The 21822-nt window shown below is 54.0% G+C and overlaps 1 protein-coding gene across 1 annotated transcript; it reads left to right on the top strand.

Annotated features, from left to right (window-relative positions):
- The first annotated feature begins 464 nt into the window (after positions 1 to 464).
- Positions 465 to 19772, top strand: SLC22A8 (solute carrier family 22 member 8). Its single transcript, XM_069471518.1, has 10 exons — positions 465 to 797; positions 13206 to 13309; positions 13809 to 13963; positions 14487 to 14655; positions 16877 to 17000; positions 17214 to 17329; positions 18217 to 18431; positions 19116 to 19224; positions 19381 to 19584; positions 19673 to 19772. The coding sequence occupies exons 1-10, from the start codon at positions 465 to 467 to the stop codon at positions 19770 to 19772; spliced, it is 1629 nt and encodes a 542-aa protein (XP_069327619.1).
- Positions 19773 to 21822: the final 2050 nt, after the last annotated feature.

Raw genomic sequence — 21822 nt, 5'->3', positions numbered from 1 at the left:
ATCCTGTGCAGCCAGCATCCAAGGCATCCCTTGGTCCCTGCTCTGTGGCCTATACCACCCCATACATGCAGCTGGGCACACACATACTCACACCCACAGGCACACACACACACACACACACACACAGCCACACACCTGAGCTCACACAGTTGTGCCCTTATGCTCCAGCCTAAATGTGCACATACCTGTAGACATCTCTGTATCCACACACCCAGACACACACACAGACACCTGTGAACCCGCAACCCTCCATGCATCTGGATACATCCTCGTGCATCCACACATGAATCTGTGGCTACACATACCTTTACACATTTACACATGCACCGTTCCACACGCTTGCGCCCACCCTCCCGCGTGTGGTTGTGCACTGCTCCACAGGCTCGCACATCACACACGCACACACACCCCTTTCCCTGGCCCAGTGCCTCGCCCACAGCTCTAGCTCATCTCTCCCCAGCGCCATGACCTTCTCCGAGATCCTGGACCGTGTGGGCAGCATGGGCCCCTTCCAGTTCCTGCATGTGGCCATTCTAAGCATCCCAATCTTCAACATGGCGAACCACAACCTGCTGCAGATCTTCACAGCCACCACCCCTGACCACCACTGTCGCCCACCCCCCAATGCCTCCGCAGGGCCCTGGGTGCTCCCCGTGGGCCCGAATGGAAATCCTGAGAGATGTCTCCGTTTCGTACATCCACCCAACGCCAGCCTGCCCAACGACACCCAGAGGGCCACTGAGCCGTGCCTGGACGGCTGGGTCTACAACAGCACCAGGGACACCATTGTGACAGAGGTACGCCTGGGTAGACCCTCTCCCTCCACTAACCGCAGGCACCCCACATGCCTGCACCACCCGTGACAGCAGAGGAGCAGGGGCCTGGTCTGCCGAGGAGCCAGGGTCAGGCCCCTGGGCTGGCGAGGAGGAGGGGTCTGGGTGCAGGTGCACACCAACCAAGGGCTTTGGCTTCGCCACACTCAGAGTGCAAGCGCTTCTTCTACAAACAGCTAGCGAGGGCCTATTCTGTGACAGGCACGGTGCTAAGCTCTGGGAATACAAAAATGCACTGTCCCTCTCCCCATGGCCTACCACCTAGTGGGGATAGCACCAGTTAATGAACGTACAACACACAGTGTAAAATTACAGCTTCAGAGTGACCTTAGACTGTGACCTACCCCTGAGCTGGGTGTGGAGGGGGGTGGGCATTGGAGGAACCCTCCCTAAAGAAGCGACTCCGGAGCTGAGATATGAACATCGGGCAAGGGTTAACCAGGCAACAAGGGAAAGGAGGAAAATTCCATCTTGTGCAGAGGCCCCAAGAAGGGTGGGCATGGAGGGGGAAGGGCTTCATAGCGTGGAGAGTTGAAACACTCCTGAGCAGACCCAGACAGCGTCTCACCCACACACCATCCCTCGTGGGTTCACCTCCCATTCATTCATCCCTGCACTGATGCACTGGCTTGCGCCTGCTGGCCCTGAGCATATTGAGTCACACCGGACTAGTCAATGAACGGACAGGCCAGTCAGGGCACAAGGACAGGAAGAAGATGAGCAAACAGGAATTGGTGTTTATTGAATATCTACTTGCTGCCAGGCACATTTTGGTGCTTTGCAGACATTGTCTTGTTTGATTCCGACAATGATGCTCTGTTGAAGGTGATTTCTATCTCCCTTTACAGATTTTAAAAAGAAAAAACTGAGACTCAGATAAGGGAGGTGATTGTCCAGTACAGCGGGTTAGTTTGGGAACCAGAATTTAAAGCTAAAGCCCATATGAGGCACGGGGAGACAATGTTTTTGAAAGTTCAAAAGAGGGAAAAACCACTGATTGGAGGGAGGCTTCATGGAGGAGGTGGCATCTGAGCAGTGAGCAGAGACCCGTGTTTTCACTCTCTCTTGGGTCCTGTGAGCCCCTCGAGGGCAGGATCCTGCTTTTGCCTCATGAGAGGATCTGCACGGCAGAGCCCTACCCAGTGCCAGTCCTGCACTAGGCACACTGTGTGTGGGGCTCCTGGGAGCCCATGGGATGTAGCCTCTGGGAGGGAAGTAGTATTATCTCAGTTCGTGGAGGGGAAAACTGATGCTTGACCTGGTTCCATGACTCCCAGGTTCACATGGCTAGAACCCGGCAGAGGCAGGATTTGAAGCTAGGACTGTCAGCGTTCAGAGTCTATGTAATTGTTACTCATTTGTTTAACAGATATTTATTTATATATAAAGCTCTTAACTGTGTTCTAAGCATTTCACGGGTACTAACATTTCTAATCTTCCTGACAACGCTATGCAGTGTTAGTATTATAATCCCGTCTGTGAGGTGGGCAAACCGAAGCATGCAGAGGTTAAGTGGCTTGCTCAGGGTCGCACTGCTAGTAAGTGGCAGATTCGGGACCTGCACACGGGCACCTGCTTCCAGGGCTGCGCTCCTAAACATGATGTGTGCTGCTGTCCTGTCCCTAGACTGTATCTCCTCCCTGCTGTGTTCGCTGTTTCTCCCCAGCTCAAGCACAGCGCCTGCAACACATCAAATACCCACACGTTTACTGCTATCCAATGAGTTATACTGAGGATGCGGAGTCGAAGAGCCCACCAGCCCCACCCGCCCTCCAGGGGTTCACCTCTTGTGAGGACACAGACCCACCCCTTGAGAATGGTGGACAGTTTGGGGGGTTACGCAAGTTTCCCGAGGCAGGGCTTTCCCGCTGGTTTCCCCCTGCACTGTCCCAAGCACCTAGAAGAGTGCCAGGCACAGAATGAATGAGGATGCTCCGAGAGCCCAGAGGAGGGGTATCTGGCCAGCCTGGAGCGGGTGCTGAGGAGGGCTTACTGGGGTCGCAGTGTCTGCTCAGTGCGAAGGAGAGGTGTGGGCTACGGAGCAGGCAGCAGTGAGCAAGCGCACTGCAGGCAAAAGAACAGTGTCGGGGGAGGGGGCCAAATGCAAAGTAACAGAAGCATGCAGAGAGCAGAACAATCAGGATTGCGGGTGCCAGGGGACGGCTGGCCCAGCAGTGGGGTATGGAAGCCCCGGACATGGGGCTGGAGAGGACAGCAGGAGGGCCTGGCTTGGATGCTTGAGGCCCTGTCCCAAGGCAGTGGGGGAGCCATTGAATGTGGTGGCTTTAAGCAGGAGAGTGGCGAGCTCAGATCACCTTCTAAGGATCATCACTCGGACTGCCTGGTAGAGAGTGGCCTGTAGACAGTACGGCAGCAGGGAGGCCCGTCTGCAAGTTGCACAGGGATCCAGGGCAAAGGTGACAGATAGAGGGGACAGCTGGAATAGACACCAGAGAGATCAGGGAGCTGGAATCCGTGAGATCTGGTAACTGCATGTAACAGTAATGTGAGAAGTGAGGGCTGGAGGGAGCCGAAGATGCCTCAACACCCAGAAGTCAGTGTCCAGGTGTCTGGGTGACTAGCTGTGCATCTGGGGCCTGGGATGACAAAGAGGAGTAAAAGCCACCATCCACGTCCTCCAAAAACATGGAACAAGGCCAAAGAAACAGAAGTCCCATCGGGAACAATTAAACAGTAATCGTTGTGAACATCTCTTCTGCGCTCACCATGTGCCAGACGGTTCTAAGCACGTCGCACATATGAGCCCAGTTAATCCTCACAACAACCGTCTGAGGTTAGCACCTTTATTATCACATCTTTGCAGACGAGGAAACTGAAGGACAATTCGCTGGCCCAAGGCACCACATTTCGTACATGGTGGCGTGGGGAGTCGCACCCAGGTCGCCGGGCGCCAGAGCCCCTGCCCCTCAAGACTGCACAGCCCCCCGCACAACCCGGGAGGCTGACTGTGCACCCTGCTGCCCCAAGGAGGGTGTTGGGGGTGCTGTTCACAGATGCCCCTTCCCGCTTTCGCAGCTCTCCTAGGGCAGGTACCGGGTCTCCCCCACCCATCTGTGTCGTCGCAGGGCCAGGTGCATGGCAAGTGCTCAGTCGATGCTGAATGAAGGACATGCCCTCTCAGAGCTTCATGGGAGGGACGAGAGGGACAGAGACACTGCTGACTGCTGGACGCAGCTTCTGCTCCAGGACATGGCTCAGGCGGCCGCAGGGAGCCTGGCCAAGAGCAGAGGCTGCAGGCCTTGTGCCCAGGCCAGCATCAGTCCACACTTGTGCCAGCTAAGCTCCCAGTCACCACTCCAGCGACTGGGACAGTGTGAATCTCCATTCCAGCAAGATGCAGGGGTCACCAGGCCTCAGGGTACTACTGTACCCTTCTCCAGGTCCGGACTGCATCAGGATCTGACTCCCTGAGGACCCCCAGCTGTGAGAGTTCATAGGAGGGGCCCCCCGCCCAGTCACTGGAGCATCAGTAGCTGGGCACAGCAAGGGCAGAGCCCTCTGCTTCTTTTGTTTGTGGTTCAGCCATGGCAAATCTGGGCTCCCTCTGCTTGGGTGGGGTGGGGTGGGGTTCTGGCCCCCATGTGGTAGAGGCAGAGCAGTGGCTGGGCCACCTATGGATAGGTGGGTCTCTATCACGGAGGCAGGGGACTGGATGTGCTGGCTCTGGGTGGGGAGGGAGGTGGGGAGGGAGGCAGGGGTATTTGTCAGTGAGCGAGGTCAGTCCAGATGACCCCAGTTAGTAGAGGCAAACAGTGTGGGATCGTGAACTAGAGTCCTGCAGCCAGAGTTCACATCCTGACTCTGCCAATTATTAGGAGTGTCGCAATTCCTGGAGGTCTCAGTTTCCTCATCCGTCAAAAGGGCTAAGAAAGCAAGTGTGAGGGTTAGGGAGATAGTGCAAACGCAGCACTCAGCACCGCCGGTTCAGTTCATGCTAGCAAGGGTGCTGCGGCGGCTGCGGCTGTTGTTGTTAATAGGAGTGTCTGAGAACTAGAAAGTTAGTCCCCACCGGAAGAGGCCAGGGATCCCCCCGTAAAATGGGAGTCAGCTCTCACAGCTCTTCCTGAGGTACCCAGGCTCCCAGACTCCGCCACCCTTACGGCCCCCACCCGGCCCTCCTGTGCTGCTCAGATCCAGCTCCACCCCCACAGCCAGTGACGTGGCGAGTCACCTCCCCACGCCAGCTTCAGTCCCCGCATCTGTAGAGTTGGGGTTACAAGGAGCCTCCCTCCCGGAGGGGGCATGAGGGTGGGAGGGCTGAGCCGGTGCAGCGGGCCAGCTGGCTCTGGGTCCAGGCAGGAACAGGGGGCAGCCTGCCTCCCGCTTCTGATCCCCTAAGCTTTCCTGGCAGGGGCGACCACAAATTCCTTTCTCTTGGTGCAGCAGAGACAGGGTCGAGATTTTTCAGAATGAGCTTTAACTAGGACATTAAGAGGAAACAAAGGCCTTTCTTTTAAGTCTGGGCAGCAGGGAGCGTGGATTCTGGGCGCTGGGCTCCCTAGAGAGGCACGTAGCCCACAGCCCACACCACCGAGCCCCGGACCTGGGGGCCTGGGCCTGGGCCTGGCCCTGGATGAGCAAGGCCCATCTCTCTAAAGCCCCTGGGCTTCCTCTCTGGGCCTTGGGCCTCCTTGTCCTGTCTCCAGAGCCATAAGAAGCCTGTCCCCGCCCCCCCCCCCCCACAAGTCCCTGGAGGCTCCGGGTTAGCTGCTAGAAAAGCAGAAACCTGCCCAGTGGGGCCTCCCAGGACTCTGTGGGGAGATCCCCCTGCCAGGTCTCCGGCCAGCCCCCTCCGACCTTCCTCCATCCCCATCCCCAGGTCCCCAGACTGCCCAGCTCCTGGCCCACTCTCGAATCCCTGGGCCCCAACGCACTCCCGCTTCACATCCCACTCGCCACCCTCAGCCCTGCCAGGGCCCCTGCTCCACCTCCTCTTGCAAGCCTCCAGTCTGACTCCTGGGCAGGGCCTGACAGCCCCACCCCAGCCACTTTTCTCACCTAGAAAGCCCCGGATCACCTGCACAGAAGGGGCCGGGGGCCATCCTGTGGGCTTTCCAGGGTCAGGAACTCACTCAGTGAGCACCTACTGTATGCAGGGCCCTGGGCTGGTGCTTTGCATTTCTTCTCACCTGCCCCAGTGAATCAGGTACTGCCATCCAGTTTTTCAGAGGAACACACTGAGCTCAGATCCAGAAGGTGGCCTTCCCAGACATGACGGTGAGTCAAGCTTTTCTAGAAGCAGGGACGGGGGTCCTGACTCCAGAGTCCACACCTTTTCAAAACCACATCACATGTCCCTGTGCGCACAGGCCTTACAGTGACATGTGACAATAATAATGAAACAGCTGTCATGAACTGGGTGCCCATTGTTTGCCAGGTATAGAGCTGAGTGCTGGTTAATTCTGACGTCATTTCCAATCCGGAGAAGCAGGTACTAGTTACCTGTAGGTACTGATGAGGAGACTGAGCCACAGAGAGGTTAAGTAACTGGCCCAGAAACACACAGCTCCTAAGTGGCAGAGCTGGAGACTCGTGTCCTTTTGATGCTCCCCAAGATCCCTGGTTCGTCCCCTCCCTCAGGGCTCCGGGAATGCAACAGCGATTCTCCCAGCAACAAAAGGCTCCCAAGCTAAAGCAGGCTGTTTCCTTGTCTCTGCTCTAGGGGGTAGGGACCGTGTGTGCAGAGTCGGTTCCTCCACACACAGCAGGGCTCCCATCCTGCCAATGATGATCCTAATCACAAATGGTTCACGCTGGCCTTCTGTGACCCGCCTCTGCTTTCCCCTCTGAGGGCGCCTCCTAGCCTTGCTTCTTGCCACTCACACTTTGGACTCGCCATCAGACCAGCCCACCTGGCTCCCACCTTGACTGCCTCCTCAACCACATTCCCAGCCTGTCCTGGGCTACAGTGTCCTACAGTGGCTCACAGCAATAGGCCCCATGTGTTGCGCCTTTCTTCTGGCAGCCTGGGGCTCAGAGCGAAGCACACAGTGGGACATCAGGGAGCTGCAGTCACGGTCAAGAGCCACTGGGGTCCAGCAGACCTGAACTTGAGTCTCCATTTTCAAATGAACCCAGTTGACCCTCTGAGCCTCAGGTTCTTTGCCTGTAAAATGGAGAAAATACTGTTCCTATACCATAAGGCTACTATGGCATTACTTGCAAACTGCCTCGTGGGCATAGTAGCCCTTCTCTCTTTCTTCCCTACCATCTTCCTGGAGCACCAGCCCACACAGAAAGTCACAGCAGTGAGCTTCCTGTCCTTCCCTTCCAGAACCCAGCTCCCTTGGGGCTCTGTTATACTCCAAGAAACAAAAAAGAAAACCAAGAACTCCGGACTAGAATACTGAGAGCAAAAGCACTACGTGGCTGGGAGGCAAGGCAGGAGGATCACTTGAGGTCAGGAGTTCAAGACCGGCGTGAGCAAGAGCAAGACCCTGTTGCACTAAAAATAGAAAAAATTAGCAGGGCATCGTGGTGTGCACCTGTAGTCCCAGCTACTCAGGAGGCTGAGGCAGGAGGATCGCTTGAGCCCAGGAGTTTGAGGTTGCTGTGAGCTAGGCTGACACCACTGCACTCTGGCCCGAGCAACAGAGCGAGACTCTGTCTCAAAAGAAAAAAACAAAACAAAGCTATGTGGAGTTGCCAAAAGTCGATGGGAAATGTCAGACAAGGCCATGCCACGGGCTAAATAGAAGCACCGGGAAGCTGAGCGATTGGCTCCCTCCAACCGGCAGGTCGCCTTTCCCTCTGTGGGTCTCATCAGTAATGATGGCCCCAGCCCTATTCACTCATTAATTATTCACTGAACAAACATTAACGTTTATTATGTATCAACTATTCTGCTAGCTGCTAGACATAAAAAAAAAAAGTCAAGTGAGATGCTCTCTGGCCTCAGTGAAGTTATAGGATAGAGGAGAGAAAAACAAGTGAATCAGCAGCTAGAATGCTGTGTAATAGGTGCCCTGTTGGAGGTAACAGCAGGATGCTGGGAGTGGAAGAAGAAATGAGGGTCGCCTTATCCTTCCCTACACTGGGAGTCTAGATGTGCTTCTCATCCAATGATCCATTTCACAAATATTTATCGACCACCTGATTGTGCCAGGCAACCAGAAAAGAAGTTCCTGGCACTCCAAAAAGATGATCTTGATGTGAGTTTTGAAGGACTGCCAACATTATAAGAAAAGGGGGATCATGACAAGCACAAAAGAAAAGAAGAATGCAATAGCATGGAGCTTTTGTAGAATCACTAGTGCAACCCAATTAAATCCAAGGACTCTACATGGAATCACAGTCAAGGAAACACAAGTCACACTCCCAACACGAATAATTATTGAGCCTTCTGCCGTAGGTTTTCTGAACAGGGCCTTCTCAGGGGCTTTGCACAGAAGCCGTGCCCAAATTCTCCCTGTATATCTTCCTCTGTGCAGAAAACCCAGGATGCCTTTGGAAACCTCTCCCATTTGTGCTATGTCTGGTTCCCTGACTGCCACGCTCTTCTATTCACAGTCCTTTTCCCATCACTGCCTATCAAACCAGCAGATACTCAGGTACACAGGAAATAGACAGTGACCCATTTATTAGGGCTGCCATAACAAAGTGTCACAAATTGGGTGGCTTAAAACAACAGAGATTTTATTGTCTCACAGATCTGGAGGCTAGAAGTCCAAAATCAAGGTGTCAGTCTCCTCTCTCCAAAGGCTCTAGGGAAGAACCCCTCCTTGCCTCTTCCAGCTCCTGCTGCTTGGTAGCAGTCTTTGGAATTCCTGGGCTTATAGACGCATCACTCCAACCTCTGCCTCTGACCATTGTAACATAGTGTCCTCCCTGTGTGTCCCTCTCTTCTCTTCTTACAAGGACACTGGTCATAGTGGATTAAGGGTCCCCCTACTTCAGTATGATCTCATCATAACTTAGCTAATTATATCTACAACACTTTTTCCAAATGAGGTCACATTCTGAGGTACTGGGGATTAGGACTTCAACATATCTTTTTGGGGAAGCCAGGTCAACCCATAATAGTTGTACATCTCAGATCTGAGCCCCTTGGATTTGTGTTGATCTGCAGGGCAGCCGCGGCCACATTTTTGTCATCAGTTTGTTATGCTTCATTAACCATGAAATCTCTGGGAGCACTTTAGAGTGCCATTGAAGTCCAATTTTTTTAAATATTTAACCACAAAGCACTCCTCCTTCGGAGCTTCCAAACTTCACTGAAGGATGGTAATCCTCCAGTAGACAATTTTCCATAGAAAGTTTTCCAGTCTGATTGTGAAGGAAAAACACTCTTCTCTCCTTCTTGCTGACATGTGGTGATATGTTCGTTACATGCAGCCTTGCCACGACCCATCCTGACACGCATTCATTCTGGGGAAGTGAGGCGGTTCATACAGCATCTGGAGTGTGAACATTTAGCCATTGGCATATCTGTAACTTCTAAGGCTCGCCATCCCTCTGTTCTTTTTATGACGTGTTCACTCATTCAATTCCACAAGTATTTATTGAGTGCCTACTGTGTGTCGGGCACTGTTGTAGGCATTGAAAGTACAGTAGTGAACAAAATAGACTAAAGGCCTTACCCTCATCAAGCTGACATTCTTGGGGGAGAAACATGCAGTAAGCAAAAAAGTGGGAAAGATGCAGTCTGTCCGATGGTATACGTGCTATGGAGAGATGTACACTACCGGGGGTTATACTTGTGAATACAGCAGGGTCACGGAAAGTCTCATTGAGAAGATAACATTTGAGCAAAGACATGAAGTAGGAGCACGCCTGACATGCATATGGAACAACAGGTGATCAATTCAACGAGAGTGGAGTACGGGAGGGAGAGAGCAGTAGCAGGCGCCAGCAGAGAGGTAACAGGGATAAAGGTGGGAGCAGATCCTACAGGGCCTCCTAGGCCATTGTAAGGATTTGGCCATGTTCTAAACATGACTCAAAGTGCATTCCGGGAATGGTATTTTTTGTAAATTGCTCAATTTTCTTGTAGAGACTGGCATGGGACAGTTATTCTAAAGCCTACATGATCACAAGTTCCATGGTAGAAAGAAACAAAAGACCCAGCAGATCTGGTCTCAGTGGAGCAGGGCAGCAGCCTTAAACTAATCCAGGCAGGTCTCACGTTGACCTTCTCCTGATCCAAACAGATGCTTCATTTCTTAAGGCACTAAATATCGTGAAGGTCGGGATAAAAATCTAATTTCCATTTGCAACTTATTATGGGCTGTATCAGGATAGGTTAGTTTGCTATAACAAAATAGTCAACAATAATTCATGGCTTGAAGAATATAGAAGTGTTTCTCTACCTCATGTAACAGTTCCAAGCTGAGTAGTATTTCAGGCTGATGGGTGGCTCTGCTCCATAGGGTCGTTCAGGGACCCAGACTGACAGCAGCTCTGCCATCTTCAACACTCGGCTTCCAGAGTTACGCTAGTTGTCACCATTCCCAGCCAACAGGGAGGAAGAAGGCATGTAAGTCCAGGCCAGGGATTTCCTCTTAAGCAAATGAGATAGAAGTAACATACATCTCTTCTACTCACTTTCCACTGTCAAGAACCACATGGCCCTACCCAGCTACAAGATCACTCGGGAAATGTGCTATTTACTATGGAGGAAGGGGAGAATAAATTTAGGTAAACAGTAGGTCTTTCCTTTAGTTTTTCCTAAAGGGTCTTTATGCAGCATGCCACAAGCACCAGAAGTCTCTCTAGACACCCACTGGCATATTCCTCTTCACACCCCCTTACTTCCTCTTTTACCTTTTTCCCTCCCCCAAGCCATCTGCGTACCGTGCCAGCCTCCTTCCTGCTTGAAGGGACCGCCATGTTTGCTGGCCATGCCGGGCCACTGAGACAGCTGGAGAACCTGGAATCCTATCAACCCCCATCCTCCCTCACTTCCAGCTGAGGAGAGTGGAAAAAAGTTCCCTGGGATGTGTGGTTCTTCCCCTTTTGGAATGTTTTACTTTCAAAACATTCTTGTGAGGCAATTCTAGTGAATTAAATTCTCCACTTCATTACACAAGTAATTCAGGGTGGCTGGAGCACAGGGTGCACATTGGGGATTAGCAGGAGATTAGACCAGACAGGTAGGCAGGAGCCAGAGCATGGAGGGGTCATATAAATCTGTATTTACCCAAAGGGCAGGAGGAAGTCAATGAATGCTTCAGGCAAGACAGGAGCCTGATTTGAGCAGTGTTTTAGAAAGCTGTCAGGGTTAACAGGGAAAGAACGGATAGGAGGGGATGAGACTGAAGTCCAGGAGACCTGTCAGAATGTTGTTGCAGTAATCTCCTCTGGGCCTCAGTTTCCTCATCTGTAAAATGGAGGTGATGTTAGCACCTAAATAATAAAGTTTTTGTGAGGATTAAAGAAGTTAAAACACAGAAAGAGCTTAGAATAGTGCCCAGTACCTAGAAAGCCCTCAGTAACTATTGTCTGCCATTATTAATCCAAGTGCAAGAGAACGAGGCCCACACTGAGACAGTTGTAGTGGATATAGAAGAATCCAAATTCAAGAAATATAAAAAAGTAAGGAACTTGAGGATCCAGTGACTGGGACGTGGGAGAGAGGGCGGAGTCGAGAAGGTTACCAGCATGATCTCACGGATGTAGATCTCACGCATCTCAGAATCTTAAAAAAGTTGACTTTGCAGAAGTAGAGAGTAGACTGATGGCCCCCAGAGGCTGGGGCGAGGGGGCTGGAGCAACGGGATGGGGAATTCCTGGTCAGAGGTACAAAGTTCCAGCTAGACAGGAAGAATAAGTTCTGAGACCCATCACACAGCAGGGTGGCTATAGTCAATAATAATGTATCATATATTTCAAAATATCTAAGAGAGGAACTTTCAAATGTTACCACAAAATATTTCGAGCAAGCAAGGTGATGGATGTGTTAAATTAGCTTGACTTCATTGCTCCACATTTCGTACATGTAGCATAGCAGGTTCTCCATGCGTGTAATATAGTTATGACTTACCAATTCAAAACAACATAAGCTTTTAAAAGTTAAAATTAAAAAAGAGAGGGTTACCAGTCACTGAGATTGAGATCTTAACAAGGAGTGGAGTGACAAGTCCCGCTGAGTCTGAGATGCCCATGTGACATCACCCAGGTGGAATTCGCAAGGGGGCTGCTGAATCGACTGGCCGAGAGGTTGGGCTGGAGATAAGGATTTGGCATCTTCAGCATAAAATAGCAATTGAAGCCATGGGAACAGATGGATCACCTGGGAAAGAGGACAGAGAGGAAGATCCAGGAAGAGCCCTGGGGAAGCTGCAAGGGACAGGCAGAGAGAGAGGAGCCCACGGAGGAGAGGGAGGAGCGTAGAATGGTGGGAGGAAGACTGGGCGGAGGGAGAGGTCAAGCCTGGCAGGATGCAGGAGGTTCCGTGTTGCAGTGAAATAGAAGTCTTTGGTGGCTTTGGTGAGCGCAGTTTCAGTGGACTGGTGGGGGCAGAACTGAGAAACCAGTGGGAGATGAGGACAGGGTGATAGTAAGTGCAGCTCCTCCTTCTGGCCTTGAAGGGAAGGGAGAAATGGAGTGAGTGTGGAAAGGAGAGACGGAGAGTTGAACACACCCGGATGCTGGTGAGGAGTCGGGAGAAAATGAGAAAGAGCCTGGAGGGCGGAGGGAGGTGGCAACTGCAGAGCAAACTGTCCCTGTGGAGGAGAGAGTGTCCAGTCAGGGTGCAGCAGATGGACTGGCCTCAGGAAGGAGGCAAGCAGGGAGCCGCAGGGCCTCAGGCAGGCTCGGAGGGGAGGAGGGAGGAGGCCGAGTCCAGACCTGTGTGGCAGCTGAGCACCTAGTAAGCCATACAACAGGCCACATGTGCTTGAGGGGTGCAGGTCCGGGACCCAGAGAGCCACAGTCAGACCCAAGGAGCCCTGGGCCAGGTTGAAAGAGGAAATGGTGGCCTGGTACAGTGGCTCACACCTGTAATACTAGCACTCTGGGAGGCCAAGATGGGAGGATCAATTGCTTGACGTCAGGAGTTCGAGACCAGCCTGAGCAAGAACAAGACCCCCATCTCTACAAAAAATAGAAAAAATTAGCCGGGCATGGTGGCACATGCCTGTAGTCCCAGCTACTCAGGAGGCTGAGGCAGGAGGATTGCTTGAGCCCAGAAGTTTGAGGTTGCAGTGAGCTATGATGACATCATGGCACTCTAGCCTGGGTGACAGAGCCAAATTCTATCTCCAGAGAAAAAAAAGAGGAAATTGTGCTTGGGAGGAAATTGTGCTCAGGCTGCTGGGACGGGGAACCCATGCATGTGAAGGCACAGTCTGAGCGTGGCTGAGCAGGCTGGTCTGTGCTGAGCCGGGCTGGCCCTACCTTTCTCTTGTGCAGTGGGACTTAGTGTGCAACTCCAACAAAATGAAGGAGATGGCCCAGTCTATCTTCATGGCGGGCATACTGATAGGAGGGCTCGTGCTGGGAGACCTGTCCGACAGGTGAGATGCGTGGAGACAACCCTTCCCCACTCTGCTCCACCCGAGCACACCCAAAGAGGCAAAGAGCCAGGGAGGTGGGTGGGATGGCGGTCGCTGTGCGCCTTGGCCAAGCCCACTCCCTTCGCAGGCCATAGCCTTCTCTCCCCTCCAGACCCAGGGGGAAAAGCCCGCAGGTTTTCAGACACAGAAGAGTGGCTGTGTAGCGTTGGAGGCAGGCTGGATGGACTGCTTAGACACGGGTGATCCTGTGACCCCCTGCTCAGACAGCTAAGCTGGGGGTGGATGTAGCAGGGATCACTCATTAACTCAAACTTCTAATTGCAAACTTGTCAAAAACTAGCAATTACCAGAAGTGCTCTGTCTGTGGAGGGAGGTATATGCCCCACAGGGCAGTGGGTGAGGGGACTCAAGTCCAGCCCTTTGCCCCAAAGCCTGCAGAGTCACTGGCCTTGGCAGGCCACCGTGGTTAACCTGGCCCCTCTTCTCCCTCGAGCTGCAGGTTTGGCCGCAGGCCCATCCTGACCGGCAGCTACCTGCTGCTGGCAGTCAGCGGCTCGGGCGCAGCCTTCAGCCCCTCCCTCCCCGTCTACATCGTCTTCCGCTTCCTGTGTGGCTTCGGCATCTCAGGCATCACCCTGAGCACCATCATCTTGAGTGAGCCGCAAACAGGGCAGGGAGCCGGGCTTGGGGGAGTACCCGCCAGAAACCAGAAGAGAGTGGGGTCTGGGCATGGTTCAGCCACAGGCTCCCTGTGACCTTGATTAAGGTGCTGCCTTCTCAGGACCTCAGAGGCCCCCTCTGAACATGACAGTGAAAACAAACATAGTATTAGCAGCTGTCAATACCCAGGCCTTACCTTAGGCCTGGCACTCTGCTAGGTACACAGTCTCATTCAGTCCACACTTGCAAGTGATACTATTATCCCCATTTTACAGATGAGGAAACTGAGGCAAAACAAAGGAAGTCACTTGCCACTGGAGAAGCAGTGGTCAAGAGCATGGGTTTGGGAGTAGACGGACCTGGGTTGAGTCCTACCTCCTGGAACCTCAGCTGCACCTTCTATAAACTGGGGACGATAGACCGAGTCGCCATGGGGAGGGAAGAGCTGGTGCCCCTTCACAAGGAGGTGCCTGAGGCCTAGCAGGACCCTAATCTTGTCCCTGGGCTCTTCCCGCAGATGTGGAGTGGGTGCCCACCAGGATGAGGGCCATCATGACAACAGCAACTGGCTACTGCTACACCTTTGGTCAGTTTCTCCTGCCGGGCCTGGCCTATGCTATCCCCCAGTGGCGCTGGCTGCAGCTAACCGTGTCCATCCCCTTCTTTGTCTTCTTCCTGTCATCCTGGTATGTGGCCCTCTCCTCCCCATCTGCCTTCTTGGGCCCCCTACAGGCCAAAGAGGGGGAGCCCACATCTGACCAGACTGGCCAACACTGTCCCTGGGTCCCCGCGTCCCAGAGCCAGGGGAGGGTCCTCTGGAGGGGAAGGAGTTATGTGAGCGAAGCCATGCTGCAGGAGGGGGCAGGTGTCCTGGGGGCAGTCAGGGGCCACCTGCAGCTGAAGAAGGGGAGTAACCTGAGAAGGACAGAAGGGGACGGGACAGGCTGCAGAGAGCCCCGAAAGCCAAGGGGGCCTCACCATTGAGCGGAAGGAGGAAGAAAGCCACTGTGGGTGTCTGGGGTGCCGCAGGCCTGCCCTGGCTTCCCTGTGCAAAATAATAGCTGAGAAGGACAGACCCTTGTGGGTGGGGAAGAGAGACAGACGGGAGGTGACGGTGCAGGCAGGAGAATTCTGGGGACAAGTCTGTAATTCATTTTGAAGGAAGAATCCAGAGAATTTGGGGCCTTCTGGATTTGAAGTGTAAAGGAAAGGAAAGTTCAAAAAGGAGCCCCAGCCTGGGAACCTGGGACAGTGGGTGCCCGGGTCAGAGAGCCAGCGCGGGCACAGAGCTCATGGTCAACATGTTGAGCCCAAGGCCACACTGAAGACAGGAGATGAGTCTCCAGAGGTAGCTGGAGCCAAAGAGCAGGAGATCACAAACAGCTCCAGGAAAGGAGTGCAGCCTTGCAGCAACCTTTTCTGGAGCCCTCGAGGTGTCCCAGGCCTCACCCTACATTGTCTTGGGTCCCCGTGGTGTCTCTGTTCGAGGGGGTACTATTGTCCCTGTTTGGCAGATGAGGACACTAAGGCTCAAAGAAGTGAAGCAATTCCCCAAAGTGACACGAAAAGGTACAGAAAAGGGATGGAACCTGGGCTTGGAAATGAGAATAGACTCTCATAGAGGGAACGGGCAGTGTGGGGGCCACAGTGAGAGAGACGGTCAGGGGTCCGGGCTGGGGCTCGCAGCCGTCCACAGCTGGGGTGGAAGCAGAGACAGAGCAGGCAGAGTTGGGAGGTAGAATGAGGCCGGCTGGTCGGCAGAGTACAGTCGCAAGCTTGGGCCCATTCATCACATGCCACGTGACGAGTCTCACCCATTCCGAGCCTCAAGAATTTTCTAGGTAAAATGGAGACAATATTGCTTGTCACCCAGAGTTTCATGGGCCTGGTACACAGGAAGGCTCATTAATTGGAAGCCATTGCTGTCATTATTCTCAGGAGTCCAGGCCCTGGCTGTGGCGTTTGAGAGGACATCACTGGTAATCTTGGTGACAGCAGGCTCAGAAGACTGTCAGGGCAGGAGAGGGGATAGAAATAGGCCCAGGAAGCCACCACTATCAACTGGGGGCAGTGGTCTGAGGCCAGGTGACCAGTGTCCACTCCTGAGGGCCTCACTGCAGCCAGGTCTGCTATGAGTACTGGCTGTGGTACCTATGGGGGCCACAGCTGGAGTGCACCCCACCTTGGAGCGGACTTCTGCAAACACCACTCCCTTCTCCCACATCTCTGCACTGCATCCCCACCCGAGCCCCGGCCTCTTTGCCTAGTGACCCTCAGGGATTGCTCATGGTGAGCCCACTCCAAAAACCCAGCCCAAGGGAGATGGAGGTGACTGCCCACTTGCCAATCCCAAGAGCTCGTGCTGTGCCCACACCTCTGCCCCCAGCAGAGATAGTCCTTTGCAGGGAGAACCGAAGGGCCCTGAAACCCATTCCCTGGGCCACAGCCCTCACCTTGGTCCCCAGCCGCCTCTGGAGCTGCCCCAGGACTGTGGCCCTGCCCTTCGTCTCCAGGGGGACTGGGAATGCAGCCCAAGGAAGGCTGGAAGGCAGATGTGCAGGACCCTCCAGCTGTCCAGCCTTGAACACGCTGTCCTCTCCCCAGGCCCCACCTGCCTCTGCCTAGAGCCCGGGGCTTTTAGCTAAGGAAGACACCCAACAATAACAAGCAGCCCAGGTGGGAGGCAGAGGAAAGTCTCCTCTGGAAGAGGAAGAAGAGAAATCTGGAATTTGTGCTGGCTGCAGGCAGCCCAGGTGCAAACTTTGGTCAGGTTTAAATTCCATGAGCAGAAGGCAGCTCGGGTTTCTATACCTCCTGCCGCTTGGCCCTGGCTGTTGATGTTCTTCCAGCTTCTCAAAAGGGGTTCTGCAGTGGGGGGAGCCACTGTGACTGGACTCTGGCCCCCAGGTGGACACCAGAGTCCATACGCTGGCTGGTCCTATCTGGAAGGTCCTCGAAGGCCCTGAAGATACTCCGGCGGGTGGCTGCCTTCAATGGCAAGAAGGAGGAGGGACAAAGGCTCACCTTGGAGGTAGGCACTGATACGGACTGCAGTCTGGGGACAGGACCCCTCTGCTCCACTCTGGGCCTGGCCCCTCCCCTGCCTCTGTTTCCCCTGCTCACGGCCTACACCCCATCTCTCCCCTAAGCCAGCTCCTCTAGAGCACCAGGCCTGCACCTCCCTGTCTTCTTCCTGCCCACCAGCTGGTCACTAATGGCACACCTCTCCCTCCTCTGCCCCAAGGAGCTCAAACACAACCTGCAGAAGGAGCTGTCGTTGGCCAAGGCCAAGTACAGTGCAAGTGATCTGTTCCGGACACCCATCCTGCGCCGCGTGACATTCTGTCTTTCGCTGTCCTGGTAAACCACCACCTCTCCCTGCCCACACCCTGCCAGGGCGGGATGCTGAACAAGGCCTCCGGCAGGCTCACCACAGGGCAAGCCCTAGGGCATCTGCCAGAGACGTCAAGGGATCCCCTCTCCTGGGCCACCACAGCCTAGCCCCACACCCAGGTCCAGCCATTGGGGTCTGTTTCCCCCTGGGATCCCAATCCCCTGCCCACAGAGCAAATGGTCTAGACCCCTTCACCAGCCCATACCCTTGCCCTGCAGTTTCCCCACGCTCTCTCTCTCTGTCACTGCCCCCCTCTGGTCCAGCTCTCCCCTCTGGAACCCCGCAGAGCAAGGCTGGCCTGTTGGGCTTCAGAGTTGAAGACACAAATTACACTTCACGTGAGTTTTCTCCTCTGTCTGACATTCTGCAGCTCTCTCAAAGCCCTTTCTGTGATCTAGCTCTGAGCCCCTTCTCCATCCCAGCCATCCCCATGCAAACGGGATCCAGTGTGTCCAGGAAGCCTTGAAAGAGGATCTCGCAGTTCTGAGAGGAAAGGGAGGAATAACTGGCCCGTGTGCACGGCTCGGCATTCACCTCCCCTGTCTGGGTGTTAAACCACTTCCCGGCCAAGAGATCACATGCCGCCTCTTTGGTCTCTGAGGTTCTCTCCAGTCTTGATCCTGAGAATCAGTTATGGGCACCGTTGCCAGCACACCATGGGCCATGCCCATGTCAGACATGGCCCATCAATCCCAGCTGTTCCTCACGGAGCCCAGACAGTCTCAGGAACCTCAGAACAGCACTCAGGCAGCCCCTGCCATCAGTTGCCTTTGGCACGAGAAATGAAACTGTGCATCATACTGGTGACCCAGTGACCGGGGTGGGTGCTAACCAATCCCTCTCTGCCCCTCAGGTTTGCCACCGGTTTTGCCTACTATAGTCTGGCTATGGGTGTGGAAGAATTTGGAGTCAACCTCTACATCCTCCAGATCATCTTTGGTGGGGTCGACGTCCCAGCCAAGTTCATCACCATCGTCTCCTTAAGCTACGTGGGTCGGCACATCACTCAAGCCGCTTCCCTGCTCCTGGCAGGAGGGGCCATCTTGGCTCTCACCTTGGTGCCCTTGGGTGAGAGGCTGGGGCTATCCCAGAACCCTCTGGAAGAGCTACCACAAGCCAGAATGTGGGGTACCAGGATTTTCGGTTCAGCTGGCTCTACCTCTAATTCACCATGTAACCTTGAGCAGGTCCCTGTACTGTCTTGGGCTCAGGTCTGTCATCTAGAAAATAACTTAATTGGGCTAGATGACATCGAAGCTCCTTTCCAGATCTGACTTGGACTGGGCAAAGTATGGTGGTGTCTGAACAGTGTGAGGAATTGCTTGGGGATTGGGCATGTCCTGGGTGACATTACTGCAGAGGACAAGCTGAGATGTGGAAACAACAGAGCCCAATGCTGAAGAAAGACCCCATAACTACTCCACCATGACCTTGGACCACTTTTATTTGATGTTGATGTTTGTTGGTTGATATACCTATATCCTTCCAAAGGAGCTTGAGGTATTTTAGGACAAGAACATATACAACAAAATATAAATGGGAACAGGGAATCAGAGCCAGGAGAAACCACAAACACAGCAGGACACAGGCATGCAAAGCATTAGGAATAGCAGGGGGGCTATTACTCATCTTTAGATTTGGATCTGAGCAACCTGGCAGCCAAAGCAAAAAGAGAGACAAGGTCTGCTAAGGAGTGAAAACACTCAGGTGCTCTGGAACTCCAAGATCCACCACATTTTCTTCCCTCTGTAGACATGCAGACCCTGAGGACAGTACTAGCTGTGTTTGGAAAGGGATGCCTCTCGAGTTCCTTCAGCTGCCTCTTCCTCTACACGAGTGAACTCTTCCCTACAGTCATCCGGTAGGTGCTGGACCTGGGGCTGGGCCCAGCCAGAGGACACAGGGTCAGGTGGGACTGTGGCATCCTCCTGTCCCCTGCCCCCTGCCCAGGGGTCCCAGAGCCAGCCTTTATGAACCCTACACACAGGCTGCCAATCCCTGCTCTGAACCCTCCCAGGCAAACAGGTATGGGCGCAAGTAACATGTGGACCCGTGTTGGAAGCATGTTGGCCCCACTGGTGAAAATCACGGGTGAGGTGCAGCCCTTCATCCCCAATGTCATCTATGGGATCACCGCCCTCCTGGGGGGCAGTGCTGCCCTCTTCCTGCCTGAGACGCTCAATCGGCCCTTGCCAGAGACTATCGAAGACTTGGAAAAATGGTCAGTCTTCTGCCTCTGGCCCCCATCAGTGCTCCTCCCTGGGAAACCAGGTCTAGGCCCAGGACTTTCCCGAGCTCTCTATCCCTAGGTCCCTGCGGGCAAAGGAGCCAAAGCAGGAGCCAGAAGCAGAAAAGGCATCCCAGCTGATCCCTCTGCAGCCTTATGGACCAGGCCTGGGCTCCAGCTGAAGACAACAGAACCCCCTCTCCCTGCCCTCCAGAGACTAATCCCAGCCAGGGCCCTCCCTGCCTCTGAGCTCCTTGGGCACCTTGGGTGTTGGGGCAGGGGAGCTGGAGAGGTCCATCCACCTAGGACAAAGCCTTCTGAGGGCCTGGTGAAGGCATCTCTGCTGCAACCACCACAGTCCCCAGCCCAGCTCTGGCCCGTTCAAAGGGTCAGCCATAGACCTTCCCATACCCAGCCCTGTCCTCAACCTCCCTGCAACCCAGGCCCTGCCATTCTCTTTGTCCAGCCTGTCCCTACTGGCCACCTTCCCCCGTTGTCCCAGCCCTCTTCCCCTTAAGTCTCCTGAGGTCTCTTGGCTCAGTCCTAACAAGATTGAGTCCTAACAAGACAAGAAGCCCTCCCCTTCTTGACTTCCACCCTTTTCTTCAATGGGAGGTTTCAATAAATGGCAATAAGAACTCAAGCCATGATGCTGAGTGATGGAGATGGAGATGGGGGCCGGCCACCATGTGGACATTGAGCATCCACATCTGCCCGCCCATACTTGCATGTACATACAGGCACACGGGTACATGCCAGCTGGACTGATTGAACATGTACATGCATGTGGAATGCCCTCAAGGCTGTGTACAGCAGGCCTGTGCATGGAAACGCCATGTGTGTGTGTCTATGTGTTCCAGCATGCATGTGAGCAGATGATGGACCAAGCCCAGAGTGGCTGCAGACAGAAGCCAGGGTTCCTCCAATCCTGATTCTCCTCCCCACCTGCCCCAAATCTCTGATCCATGTCCCAGGCCCAAGCCCAGCAGATGGTTCTGTCTCCTCTTTAACCGAGAAAACTGTAGCCATAGCTGAAGGCTGTCGATGTCTGCAGTCGTGTCCCTGGTTCCCTCTGGACACGGCAGAAGGGCCAGTCCTCCCACGGGGCTCTGCCTGCAGCCTGTCCCACCAGCGCCATCCCTTTCCCCTTGGGTCTGTGCCATTCCCTCTCTCCTGGCTCCTTCCCATCACCAGGTAAACAAACTGGGTCCTCTCCCATCTTAATAAAAACCAAAAACAAATTTAAAAACCCTCCCTGGATGCCACATCTCCTTCCAGGGGCCGCACTGGCTCTTTCTCCCCTTCGAAGCCAAACATCATAAAGAAGCTGTCCATACCCTGCATTCACTTTGTAGCCTCATACCTCTCTCCACCACTCTCCGCCTCCCTCCCCTCCCTCCCTGAAACTGCTCACCACGGACGGTCCTCAGCTCCCTGTCCAGGAGCCACAGTCCCTGCCAGGTCCCCAGTCGCTCACTCTGCCTCTCAGCAGCTTTGGCCCTACCAGTCACTGCCTCGTTCCTTGGCTTCTGGGAAGCCACATGTTCACAGCTCCCTCCCACACACCGGCTGCTCCTTTTCGGACTCCTTTGGGGTCTCCTGTAAATGCCTCAGTGGTCACTTATCCTATGTAACCCCCACCCCTTCTCCAAGGGTGTACATCCCCAGAATGTGCTAATTGAGCAGTTCCATGACCTCCACCTCCGGTCATGACCGACGAGACCAGAGGGCACTCCGGATCCGAATCACACGATCACACGTTCCCTCCTGGCCTGGGATTTGAGATATAGAGGTTCTCATCCATCTCTCTGTCCTTGCCCTGGGAGAGCAAGTTTGCATGAGGCTGGACCTGGCCAGATACAAGTGGAGCAGAGAAAGCCGGTAGCAGCAAGAGAATAAAGCAGATGCACAAAGAAAACGAGAGACCACGTGGGCCCAGATGAGGAGAGCTGGTGGTGAGACTATTTACATGGGTTCTTGGTGAATTCCAGGTCTCAGTTCCTCATCACCCCTGATACACTTCCTGCCCCTGGCTTTTATTAAATATTCCTGAATTCTCAACTGGATCTCAACCTGGAGGGAGAAAAACTGGGCTCACTGAGAAACGCTGATCCCACCCTCCCCCATCTTTCAGTTGTCCAGAACTCAGGGTGGCTGCCAGGATGTCCTGGCCATGACCATTCCTGTGATAGTCAAGGGTGTCTATTGCAAGGACACACAGGAAAGGAAGAG

The sequence above is a fragment of the Eulemur rufifrons genome, chromosome 6 (assembly GCF_041146395.1).
Source record: "Eulemur rufifrons isolate Redbay chromosome 6, OSU_ERuf_1, whole genome shotgun sequence".
Lineage (NCBI taxonomy): Eukaryota > Metazoa > Chordata > Mammalia > Primates > Lemuridae > Eulemur > Eulemur rufifrons.
Note: the sequence above shows the minus strand (reverse complement) of the source record. Positions and strands in the feature narration are given on the sequence as shown.